General features: G+C 35.3%; 1 protein-coding gene across 1 annotated transcript in view; it reads right to left on the reverse strand.

The window, feature by feature from the left end:
• PLDDELTA (phospholipase D delta) overlaps window positions 1–14,141 on the reverse strand; it is a 165,814-nt gene that overhangs the window by 16,978 nt on the left and 134,695 nt on the right. Inside the window, exon 8 of the mRNA XM_089829533.1 lies at window positions 11,054–11,227. Coding sequence (XP_089685659.1) covers window positions 11,054–11,227 — 174 coding nt within the window. The remainder of the gene's footprint in view (window positions 1–11,053; window positions 11,228–14,141) is intronic.

Here is a 14,141-nt window from a genome sequence, read left to right on the forward strand (position 1 = left end):
ATGTATTGGAACTATTGGTTGCCATGCAGATCACTCCAAGTTGTAAAGGAGAAAATTCTTATTCTATGGTTATTGGTGATCAATCGCAAAAGCCTTGAACTTCCGAAGATTGATATATATTTGGTTAGTTGGAAAGTTTCCATCAATCATATTATTTAACTAATAATTAATAACATCTTTGAAAATAAGAAATTAATAGCACCTTTAAAAATAATAACTAATAGCATCTTTGAAAATAATTAATCCCATTTGCATAAGCAATCAACAATGAACAAGAGAAATTTCATTTAGTTTAGCTACCTCTCATCTCTATGAGGACTTTCTCTTCTTGCCTCTCTAGACAGGGTTGCCAATACTGAATTGTAGGTAGAAAGGTCAGAAAAGAGACAATCATCGTCCCACTATAGATTGCCATAGCCTGCTGTATTGATTCACACTTACTATAAACACAAATGAGAGTAAGAAACATTTCCTACTCTAGCACAAAGCTTGTCGCCTTCATTTCTTTAAAGACAACTCTACATGCATTTCATTTTGTCCAAACACTAATAGCAAAGAATTGCATGCAACAATGTTTAGAGTACACCCACTAGACCTAAGTTCATCAAAAAAAAGCATCACCTCAAATTCCCCTTTATTCCCATACATAACAATAAGAACATTATATGTGTAGAGATTTGGGGTGTAGCCAACATTTTTTTATCTCATTGAAAATCTCCATGGCATTTGCTAGCCTCCCTCCTTTGTCACATTAAAAAAATAAACTGATATATGTAAAAACGTCAAGATGAATTCATTTTCCTAACATGGTATCCTTTAGAGCTACTGCCTCACAAAAAAGGCCAGCTCTAGTGTAAGTAGATATTAGCATAATATAAGTAAGAATGTTAGGAGAGTGCTCATTCTTCTCCATTTCTTGCAAGGTGTTCAATGCCTCGTTAGGGTGCCAAGATTTCTCATACAAATCTAGTAGAGAATTGTAGGTCACCATATTTTCTTTACATCCAACCGCCCTCATCTCATTAATGTGTGTTTCCTCTTAACAAAGAGAATCTATAAAACATGCACCAATAAGAGTATTATAGGTGTACTCATCAAGTCTAATACCCCAATTTTTCATTTCATCAAAAAGACCCACGATTATATCCCAAGGTCCCATTTTTGCATACATAGAAAGCATCAAATTATATGTGACAAGGTTGGGTTCAAGTCCTTCCTACACCTCCTAGAAAAGCAATGTTCTATCATTATATTTGTCATTCTTTGAATAGGTTATGATCAATAAATTATAGGTGTAAGCATCCATGGAATAGCCTTCTTCCTGAAGATCTTCAACAAGACAATAGCTACATTAAAGAGTAATTTGACATTTTCTAATTAACTCTATTTCACTTAAGCTAAACTTTAGGCATCTAATAATTAATTCTTTTATTAATTATTATAATGCAACCTAGGTTTTACCTTTTAGGGTTTTGATCTCCTTTATAAGGACGATCTCTCTTTGTAATTAATTTTAATTCACTTTTGATAATAGCAATTTATCTTTATGCTCATCAAGAATGTCTCATCTGTGGATTTGGGAATTCCACTCTCCATAGCTTTTGTTTCTCTCTTTCTGTGACAAGTGTTTGCGTGTAGGTGATTCTTGGGAGCTGTAGGGTTGATCTTTCATCAACATCAACATAGTATCAGAGTTTCAAATCTTCATGCCCCTGTTCCATTTGTGAGAGGTTTGGCTTGGTTTTCAGATCTGTGTTTTTTCTCTTTTAGAAGGTTTCAGTTTTCAAAAGTGTTTTGTATTAGATCTAGGGGTGCTATTTTTTGGAGCGTTGTGAACCCAAATGGACATCACCATTGAGCTGAGAGCGCTCGAAAACCCCCATTTCTATATAAAATACATCCAATTTGGACGCTGTTGAAATCTAAAGCAAAAAAAATTTGCCCCCGAGGCTATTTGCCCAACACGCAAATTGAGGCAGCAAATTGTTTTTTAAATCTCAAAACAACAAATGACAAAGATTTATTACATATGCTTTATTAAAATGCATATGCTTTGTGCCCTTGCTTTCGTGTATGAAGGGAGCACTTATTTTTATTGGAGGGATGTTCATCGGGTCCCATGCATGGAGACCAATTTGCATGTTTTCTATGCCCACCTTTTGCAGGTCTGTGCCAGATATGGACACTCTTGGTTTTGGCAGAAATTTTTGATTTTAGAGATCATGCACATGCATGAGAATTTGGCCGATAGAGTGTCACATCAACGCACGCCTTGGAGACCGCAGGCTTCCCCTATCCTTGGGCGGATTTTGGGTGCACCTGAAGTTTTGGACCTAACCTCCTTTAATCCTCCACCTTGGATATTTTGCATGTGCCTCTTCTGCCATGATTTTTGACGCCACCCACAGTCAGCTTATGGTTCCCCACGCATTTTTGGTGAACACAAAATTTTTGCTTAAAGAGAGTATATTGTTTGGGTGTTGTGTTCAAGTGCATGGATCATGGGGAAAACTGTTTTTTGATGAAAGATCAACCCCACAGCTCCCAAGAATTACCTGCATGCAAACACCTGTCACAAAAAGAGAGAAGCAAAAGCTATGGAGGATGGAATTCCCAAATCCATGGATAAGAATTCTTGATGAGCAAAAAAAGAAATTGTTACTATCAAAAGTGATTAATGAATTATTACAAAGAGATCAATCCTTATAAAAGAGATCAAAACCCTAAAAGGTAAAACCTAGATTGCATGATAATAATTAATAAAAGAATTACTTATTATATGCCCAAAGTTTAGCGTAAGTAAACTAGAGATAATAAGTGACTTAATAATTAAATCAATACGATTTAATTAATAAGAGAAAACTTTATTACTGTAACACCCCTCTTTAAGATAAACTTAAGGAGTAGCTAAAAACATAGAAACTACTACTAAAAATAAATTTGGGTCCCAACAACAAGGCCTAATGAGGTACCCAAGCACAACCAAATCTCTAAAAAAGAGGCGAAATAGAGAGAAGTAGATGGTAAAAATCCTACTCCAAAAAGAGATACAAATAATGCTGAAAAGAACTAGTCAAGGATTGAAGAAGCCTCCAAACTAGGGGATGTCTCAAAAGATAGGAACAAAAAAGATGATCACGAAGAACACCACTAAAGCATGTAGAAGCTACAAAGCTCTGTCAAAAGTAACTACTGATCTGAAGAACCTCCACTGAAATAGAACTGTTCATCTGAAGAACCTCCATTGAAATAGAACATGACCAGGTAGAGAAGACTATAATCTGCATCAAATCAGGAGGCAGGCAAAGGCAAACAACTGAACATGGAGATACAGATGGCATAAAACACCAAAGCCTGAAGAGCTAATCAATCGAACATGGAAGGTTGCAACCAAAGTAAGAACGAAAAAGAGTGTCTATATATGGCAAACGATCCATCTCACTGAAATGCATAGTTACCCAGCCACAACATCTGCCTAGTACATAGGAACAAATACTGAATACAAAGCTCACTCCATCAAACCAAGGAAGCATAAGAAACAACAGAAGAACCACTCTTAATGCAGAGAAGGGTGAGGTGACAGGCAATTGAAAAAAGTGGGCCAAAAGAACTGCATGTCAAGGAACTACGATCAAGTTGCATAAAAGAGTACATTTGTGTGTACTGAGGTGATCAATCTCAGACACGTCATGAGGCTAATGTCACAGAAGGAAAACTCACTGGACAAAGGAAGATGGCAAACAAAGAAAAAACATCAACCCCCCATGGCACTTTAATCAGAGTAGTGCACGTACAATAAGTCACAAGATATGAAAAATCCCAAGAATACAATAATCTACATGAGTGTCCTCAGCTGACACTACTTGAATCAGAAGGCAAAACTATTGAAATGAAACTACTGATGAAATATGGCATTTTATCTCAGTGTGTTTGCAAGAATGCATACAAATGATGTCTACATAGACCAAAAGAAACATGAGGCTGATACAATAGATAGTATAACCCATGACGAATCATCTAAAGCAACAAAATCAATCTTTGGACCTGAAACAACCAAGAAATCCACCAGGATGCAAAAATGCAAAAGACTGAATAGAATCTGTTTCGAGCAGAATTTGGAAAATCAACTAGCATCACTAGAAAGATATCTGAAAGACCTTTCCAACGATATAAAGAATTCTCAAATTGGAGATCTGATGCTCAAGATGTCTCCCAGAGTGCGAAAAAGAACCCCTAACTTTAACAGCAAAAAAATCCATAAAAAAAGCATCAAAACTAAAAATTACCCACACCACTGTGACGAGCCCGAAACCAGCTTTCCAACGATATCTTGTTTGCAAAAAATGAAGTTCGTATGCCTCAGATATGAGCAAAAACATGAAGGTAGGTCCAAACAATGTCTAAAGGGGTGACAAGAATGCTGATGCAATGCTGATGTCAACAAGTGACGAGCATAATTTTGACAGTCAAATGACCATCGAGGCAAAAGAGTGCCTAGATATGAAGGGCCATTGCCGGAAGAAAAATCTAGTGACCCAACCTCGAGCCACCCACCACATTGGCTTACCACCCATGTCAACGTGTTTTGCAAGCAACGAGCGGTTTTTTGATGCCCCTTGGGCCAGCTAGGCCATGGTCGTCACGGTTTTTTCAAACAGCAATGGATATTGCTTTTGGCATTCATGTCTAAGTGCCCCAACTATTTCTGCATGTTCCACGATTTTTCCTTGGAGGCACGTGTTTTGTTCTTGGAGGAAGGGCTTTTAATGGGCCGCCATCTCTGACAACAGGCTCTTGCGCCATGCATACCATGGAGTTTTTGGGACGGCTTCAACCTATCCTCATGCTCATACCTACAAATGCAAGCTCGACTTTGTCCACAATGGTTCCCTTTATGGGTTGTTGTAATGACCCTTTTTTTAATGTCCTTCAAAATTGCTCTCCGTTTCCAATTAAAGTCTTATGAACAACTCTGAGTATTTGTTCTATACTTAAAATTGTAATTATTATCAAGAAAATCACAAATCCTTTATATATATATATATATATATATATATTTGATGAATTTGTATAAGATAAAGGACACTTGGGATTAGCCTCTCTTAATTATGTTTCTTTTTGTTTCCCTTATTAAAGGATTTATGCTCTTTCCTTAATTAATAAATGATCTCACTAACTTTATATCCTCTTTCTATTAATCCACTATGAAATTTACCCCCCTTTCCAACTTTTTCCTTAAATCCCTGCGACTTATCTTTTAGCAATGTTATGTAGTTTAGCTTTGGTGAATGCCTCGGCTTCTCTCCCAAATACTCGATTTGCATCTCTTCCTTATTCCATATCTTGTCTTGTATTTAGAGGGGGATAACCAGTATTATTGCTCTTTGCTACCACTCATTCTATGCCTTTAATGAAGAGTATTATAGTCTGTTTGTTCCGTCCAATGAGTTTTGAATTGATGTTGTTAGTGACTCGGGTTTGCAGTCTTAAGACTTCGACTGCCACGACCTTCTTTGTGAGATGTTCCACATGGTTCAGTGAATCAGATTTATGCCCTCTCTCTACGTGGTTCGGTGAATGAGACTCGTCTTTCAATATCTTCTACCTTCCGTGCCTTGTTCTATATTTATTATTCCCAGTGTGTATGATATCTGTAGGGCAGACTTAACTGTTGATGGCGCTCACAGATTTTATTCTATCTATGACTGCAGAACGTTGCAGAGCGTTGATTCCACTTTCCTTTCTGCGGCAATGGTGAATTTTCCGTGTTTCTTCTTCAATATCCGTTCCTTCTTTGCACGCTTTCCTTAAGTAAGGGTATGACGCAACATGACCCTTGGCGACGTCACCCTCTCATACCTTTTGATATAACCAATTAATATAATGTGGATCGGCTTATACTTTCCGTAATATCAGATATTATTATGATATTAGACTAGGTTATATAATATTAGTAATGTTATTATTTGCTTATATGTTATTTATTTATTTATATTTGTATCACACTATCCTTGAGTATTTTTATCTCATAATACTCATTATTATTGTTATTTGATATTACCTATAATTAATAATAATATATATTTATTTTATTCAATAAGGATTTAAATGTGCTTTGTAATCATAGCTTATGTATATTGAATAATTGATATATTTTTATAGGGTATTTGATATCATTAAATACATTATATAATATTTATTATAACATATTAAATATATGTTATGCAAATATAATACCATATTGTATTATCATTTATATTAATTCTTGTATCATTAATATATATTATATTGATTAGTCTATTAATCAATTTATTATAATTATCATTAATATCATATATATTCAAATGTGAATATATTATAATCTTTTTTTTGGTTTCATAATGTAATTATAATATTTATTATTATCTTTAATTATTATCATTGTATAATATGTTATTCAAATATTCATATATCCTTAAATTTGGGCTCATGACAGTTGTTTGCAATATGCAGTGGTGGTCTACGTTCCATTGATTAGAGGATGTGTCTTTTTTTTGGAGCCCCTTTTCTGCATTAAGGGGTTTCTTCTATTGTTTCTCATGCTTCCTTGGTTCGATGGAGTGAGCTTTGTATTTAATTTTTGTTCCTATGTACTAGGTCGATGTAGCGTCTGGATGCCTATGCATTTCATTGAGATGGATCATTTACCATATAGACACTTTTTTTCATTCCTACTTTGGTTGCAGCCTTCCAGGTTCAATTGATCAGCTCTTCAGGCTTTGGTGTTTTATGCCATTTGTATCTCCGTGTTCAGTTGTTTGCCTTTGCCTGCCTCCTGATTCGATGCAGATTATAGTCTTCTCTACCTAGTCATGTTCTATTTCAATGGAGGTTCTTTAGATGAACAGTTACTTTTGACAGAGCTTTGTAGCTTTTACATGCTTCAATGGTGTTCATGATCATCTTTTTTGTTCCTCTCTTCTGAGACATCCCCTACTTTGGAGGCTTCTTCAGTCCTTGATCAGTTCTTTTCAGCATTATTTCCATCTCTTTTTGGAGTAGGGTTTTTCCCATTTGCTTTTCTCTATTTCGCCTCTTTTTTAGAGATTTGGTTGTGCTTGGGTACCTCATCAGGTCTTGTTGCCGGGACCCAAATTTACTTTTAGTAGTAGTTTCTAGGCTTTTAGCTACTCCCTAAGTTTATCTTAAGGGAGGATGTTAGAGTAATTAGACATTTTCTAATTAACTCTATTTCACTTCAGCTAAGCTTTAGGCATCTAATAATTAATTCTTTTATTAATTATTATAATGCGACTTAGGTTTTACCTTTTAGGGTTTTGATCTACTTTATAAGGATGATCTCTCTTTGTAATTAATTTTAATTCACTTTTGATAATAGCAATTTATCTTTTTGCTCATCAAGAATGTCTCATGTATGGATCTGGGAATTCCACCCTCCATAGCTTTTGCTTCTCTCTTTCTGTGACAAGTGTTTGCATGTATGTGATTCTTGGGCGCTGTGGGGTGGATCTTTTATGAACTTCAATAAAAAAGACCCCTAAAAATTCTCACACAATGTCCCTATTCAGCATTTAGAACAATTCCAATACTCACACAATGTATCACAATATTATAATGTTTTTTAAATATATATATATATATATAAAGGGTTCGTCAAAATTGCAATGACATGGTTTTGGAACGTTCGACAAGCACTCGTCAAAGAACCAACAAGGTTGCCAAACCTACGATAAAGGTCACCGTCGCAAGTTTGACAACCTCGTTTGTGCTTTGACGAGTATCATCAGAATTGCGACAATTGGTTGTCACAATTCTGATGGCACCCCTCACAACTCTTATGGGTTTGCAAAACCTACAACAACAATGTTCGTTACAGGTTTGGCAACCTCTATTGTCAAATGTTCAACGATCTCTTGTCGCAATTCTAACGACAAGAAATGGTCTTGCGTACACCATTTCCAACGTGGACATCGTTGGAATTGCATCATAAAGGTCTTTGTCAAGCCCTCCAACGAAAAAATAGCAACAAATAAAACCTCCATAGATTGTCAGAAATACATGCATTTACTAAAATTTCGACGAGGGAAATGGACATCAAATGTACCAATTGTGATTGGACATCACAAGAGCAGCCTCCATTGTACATAGACAATAAGATCTATGATTTGGAGAGGTAATCTATAGAGGGTGGGTTTGCAATAGGATTGGATGACATTGATGAGGAGAATGAGAGCACTGAGAGTGAGGATACAAGTGATTTGGTTTTGAATTTCATAGTATTGGGAAAAATTAATATTTAGTTTTATAATATTATAGTATTAATATTAGTTATAATATTATATTACAATTTTATAATATCAATATTATATTGTAACATAATATATTAGAATTAACATTTTATTATTATATTATAATAGTATATTTTACTTGAGATTGTGATATTTCTAAATATTATTATACATTAATATATTAAAAATATGTAAATGGCATCTAATATTTTTTAATTTTAGGCTATTAATATATTATTATCTATTCATGTAGATATATATCTACAAACCCAAACCACCCATAATAATTAGCCAAACCGGTGAAGCGGATGCTAAAACCCAAACCCAAGCCCAAACTCGAACCATAACTGATAACTTAGGTTAATATGTTTTAAACTATTCATTTAATTCAACAAAAAGTCTAACATAAAACATCATCTAAGTTTTGAATATTCACCCAAAACAATAGATCATTAGTTCATTTCAAGAAACTCTATCTCAATAATAAGGGCATCTACTGTATGGTTGAGGCCAAATTACCTTACTTTGCTATCACAATATTAGCTCAAGCCACACCACCAAACCTTCATAAGTCGTAAAATCCAAAAGCAATTTCAGTTCCATTTAAAAATTGCGCATGTGGACCCTCATAATTATTTGAGTTAATAGAGCATCGAGCTCAACTTATAATTTCAAATAATTAATGAAATTAAGAGATTATACATGGAATTCTTTTAGGCATGTTGTAAATGTCAATCCCCTAATTAAGCAACATGAACAATAGATTTTTATAAATAACCGATTAGAAGTGAATTTCATTAATACATTTTGATCCCAAATGCAGCACAATTATTTTACAACATTCTTGTATGTTGTTATTCCTTTTATTGGAAGACTATAGGAGATGGTATCAGATCGCCACAATATGAACCAAACAAATTTATATTCTCTTGAATGTCAGGCAATGAAGATGTGCACAGCAAGTAGTGATTCAAAAGGAATGATAATGACAAGGAAAATCACTCAAAATCACCAAAAACTGCAACAACAAAGATTAGGCAAACCAAAGTATGACTATTAAGGTCGAACCAAAACGAAATACATTTAAGATCAATTACGACATTCTCCTCAGTGCAATGATTTGCCCCGTGATGGTAGATTCAATGCAGTTGCAATTAAGACAGCATAACGGTGCCCAACAATCAATTTTTGCATGTAGATGGTAATGTTTGCATAATGAGAATAATGAAAATAAAATTGGCCAGTGATTGGCTGAATTAATGGAGATGAGATCGAGGCCAAGGATGCAGTGAATGAGATCAAAGGTTGAGGATCATTTGGTCCTCACCTCTCAAAAGAGGTTGACAAGTGTCAACCTAGGAATGCATGTGAGGAGAGCTGGTTGGAGTAAGGGTGCAATTGAGTACAGACAAAACTTTTCCATAAGGAAATTCTTGTCTCCACACTCCGAGTATTTGGGGAATGGGAATTCAAGAATATAAGAGGATAAAACGGAATGGACCCATGTGGGTACTCTTCCAAAAGTGGTTAGCATTTAAGATTGATTGGGCAACTTGGGTGGCCATTTAAGGCATGGGTTGATGCTCCGCCTAATCACATGGATTAGGCATGTGCACACCACCACAAGAGGATTACGTGGGGATTAGGAAGTGATTAGGCTTAGGCTTAGGTGCAAGTGGGAAAAGGAGTATGTGACTTGCGGAGAGATTTATCTAAGTAAATAAATATGGAGATTTATCCAAGTAAATAGATGAAGGGTAAAGGAGGCAGTGGAAAAAAGGGAAATTAACTAAATTGATTATCTAGAGGGTTTGGCTAGAGAACAGAATAATAAATTCCTAGTTAATTAAACAAATATGAATCATTCAACTAACAAGATAGGGAGTTACACAAATTTAAAGGAGTACATTGACCAAATGTTAATGGTAAATTCTAGGTGTCTAGAGAAGGAGAGTAGAAAGAAACTGTTCTTTACTCGGACATCTAATATTATCATTGTGTGTTGATAGTAACAAGTATTAAAACTAAGAAAAAGCATGGTGCCAACTAGTTTATTTAACATAAATTATTCTGAAGAGTCAAACCCTGACATGATGGTGATACAAGATGACTTCAATCAAGGGTAACTCCAATTCCAGGAATCAAATATGCAGACCATTTACCTCACACAAAGCACAATTATTGAAAAAGTCCACTATCAGGAGCCTAAAAACATGCCAGTATCTCACATAATGCAAAGTTCTTGTAATTTTAAGTCACAGACAAACCTTCTTCCTACATGTATGCTCTTTTAATTGAGCATATACTACAAATGCAAGAAAAAAAGCAGACTATATTATATGAAAATTAGTCCTGGTATGACATAATATTCAAAAATGGCATGAAGCAACTCTGCATGTAAGCTTGCCCAAACTACTATCACACAACGAATACAGGAAATCAACATAACTGAGCATGCTTGTTGCTACTTTTATCAAAAAGGTAAAAAATTGCATTTAGACATTATGTGAAAATTTATCTTGGCTATGTCATAACGTTTAAAACTCGCCTGAAGCAAAAATTTGTAACTTCATAGTGTCAATACAGGAAAACAACTAAGCATGCTTCATGCTACTTTATTTAAAGCAACACTAGGGAAATTCATTTCTTCATAATTTTGACGCTTATGTCTAACTACCCATCTCTTAAAATATAAAAATTGAATGAGTGGATTGAACAACCTGCCAGATTTTTCAAATACTCAAAGTATACACAGAAATTCATACCTGTGCACTGTTTTCAGCTGGTTTGTTTGGCAGTGTATCTTCACTATTATCCATAGCTTCCCGATTGCCAAGGCAGAAAAAATTCAAATAGTCTTGTGGAAGATGTGTTTCTGACAACCCTGCATCTCTTATAGCATCTGAAATAATGCTATACATCATCTCCATTGTTTGTTTCTGCAAGGAACATTTAAGATACGAGATAAATATTTAAGATAGAAACTACCAAACATGTTTATAATGAAAGCATGAAAGGAAAAGAGAGCTCAGAATGATCGAGTATTATTTGAAAATATGTAGGTGGACCATGCGACTCTGATAGCCTTAGAATTGCAAAGGTTATGAACATTTATAACATCCAACATGGCATAACATACAACTTATGGATAATAAAGGAGGCATTTGCATGCACTATTTCCTATGTGTGGCCACATGTGCTTATATGTGTATAATATAGAATAATAATGCACTTAGAAAAAAGCGAAGAACCTTATGAGATAGAATGAAAGAGCTAAAAATATGGAAAAAAAAAGAAAGCGAGAATATAATCAATGTCCTTTAAGGAACTGGTATAACATCAGATAGAGAACGACTTCCTCCAGCCTGTACACATCATAAAGTACCAAAAAAGTTGCAAAAAGTAACACATAGAGCATTGGTACATAGATTAAGCAACAGTAGACCACACCTACAGAAAAGTGACCCTTAACAACCATTACTAATTGCATTGCAATACTATGGTTAATTAATTACAGACCAACCAAGTCATAACTTGGAATATCCTCAGCTTAACATTAAGGAGTGAAGTGCAAAGGTTTTAATAAAGGTGGCATGCAGGCTTATATGTCCATAAGTGTACTCATATGTTTTTATATCAAAGCAATTAAAGTTACTGCAAGGTTTTATATAGATAAATCTTTGTTCTATTTAGCAGTAACCTTATAAAATAGAACAGTGCTCGTTGACTTATATGCAGTATTTTGCACCAACAGTGATCCCAAGATCTTTCCATATTTGAATACATATTCTAAGCCACAGGTCTTAATTTTATCTTCATATCTGTGTGTGCAGCCTGACCAATAAGAACTTTTTTCAAGATTGATGCCTACATGATCGCTTCTAGATCCTTCCATAAAAGAAGTGTGTCTGCAGATAACTAATAAATCTTATTTGCTGAATAAGTGAATCCCAAATATGACAATATTAGTCGCACAAAATCCAACAAAGCAACAGAGGTGTATTTGGAAAAGTAATTAAAACATGTTAAGATAATGTGTTATTTAATAGCAATCCTAGTCAATTATAGCAATCCTAGTCTATTATTTTTGCATCTCCAGCAATTTGGAATGGATACTTGGACACTAATGTTGCTGAGAGGTATTCGTACTTTCCTATTATTCCCTTTGTTAATTTGGAAATTAGTTGTAATGGATTCATAAAGGAAGTGGAGTTGGTAGTGGCAGTTACAAAGCTATTTTTAATAGATTCCTCTACTTGAGCACTAAAATTGTGTTGCCCCACTTTTCACCATATACAAATTTTGCAAAGTGGAAAGTGAACTAATGTCATGTTTTGTCAAAGTCTGGTCCATAGGTCTTTCCTCTTTAGATGCTGAGTTTCTCCATCGGGTTTTCATCTTTTCCCTTCTCCCATGTCACATATAGCCCGGGTGGGTATTTCTTGATTATCATGAGTCCTAGGGGTAATTTAGAGCCATACTCGATGGAGATTCTCGAATTGTGCTACATCATTTGAATTTATTGCAGCTCATTTAGTCTGGAGATAGAGAAAGTTGAATTGGCGTAAAATCAGGTTCCAACTTCTCCTTAGCAGGTTTTCGCACCCCGAAAGTGAATTTCCGCAAAGGCTAGCAAATGCCATTTGTAAGCTTTATTGAAGTAAAGCGAATCATGTTGTGAAAAGATCATTCAGCTGATGTCATGATTTCACAGCGAGAATCATTTTAAAGTCTGAAAATAGCCGGAATAGTGATCGGCGGAAAATCAGGAAAGAGCTGCTCCGTGGCGGATTCCGAAGTCAGAAATCAGTTTTCCGAAGAGGTGTATGTAAAGGAATTAAGAGAGCCAATGGGCCCCATCTCTCACTTGCGAAGTCAGTTTTGTGTTTTCCGCAGGCTTAAAATAAAGTGAATAGGGCAGAAGAAGTAAAACAATGGGCATTGGCGAAAAACAAAGTTTCTTTTCTTCTCCATAGCGGGTTTTCGCGCCCAAAAGGTGAAACTCCACAGCGATCCATAAATGCTATCTATAGGCTGAAACAAGGAAAGGTAAGCCATATTATGGTCAAATCATTCAAAATTATCATATTTTCATAGTGGAAATTACTCAGAACTCATTAAGATGATCAGGATAAGCATCGTCGAAAAACTCAAAAGTAGCTGCTCCTCTAGCAAACTTTGAACCAAGAGGTAAATTTTCCGCAAAGGCCTAAATAGGAAGGTGAAGTTCCTAGTGGGCCCCATTTTTTTCGCTCGCGAAGCCTCTTTTATGTTTTCCGAAGGTTTTTAGTAAAGTGCTTAGGGTAGAAAGGTAAAAGCGGAGGCTTAAGAGGAAAATCGGAAATCTGCTTCTCCGCTGCAGGTTTTCTACCCTCGAAGGCCATTTTCCACATTTCAAGAAAAATCATTCTTGCAAGCATGGTATGTGAGTTGATTGTAGATTATTTTGGGCAAGTAAATAGAAGCAAATCAGTTGATTGATTAGGTTTTTGCGAACAGAATTGAGTTAAGCGGATTTTGCCCAAGGAAGTACTCCGTTCTTATTTTTCCGAAAGATGGGTGAAAACGGAAAGTAAACCAATAATTAATGAAAGTTACCGTTGAGCCAACGGAAACAGTGAAAAGATAAAGATAAATCCGTTAGAACCCTTACTTTCACCAATCCAATGGATTAACCCTTAATTTCGCTCGTGTGGCGCGATTTATGAAATTCAACAAGCAAATCTAGGGTTATTCTATAAAGAGGGAAGTAACAGATTTTCAAACTACCGTTTACTGTTATACTGTTATATCTGATAGCGCTTTTAAGTGATTTTCAAAGTTACAGAGTTTGCTTCTTGTGTCAGTTGCAAC

Source organism: Cupressus sempervirens, chromosome 5, assembly GCF_028749045.1.
Source record: "Cupressus sempervirens isolate cs-2001-9-10 chromosome 5, ASM2874904v1, whole genome shotgun sequence".
Lineage (NCBI taxonomy): Eukaryota > Viridiplantae > Streptophyta > Pinopsida > Cupressales > Cupressaceae > Cupressus > Cupressus sempervirens.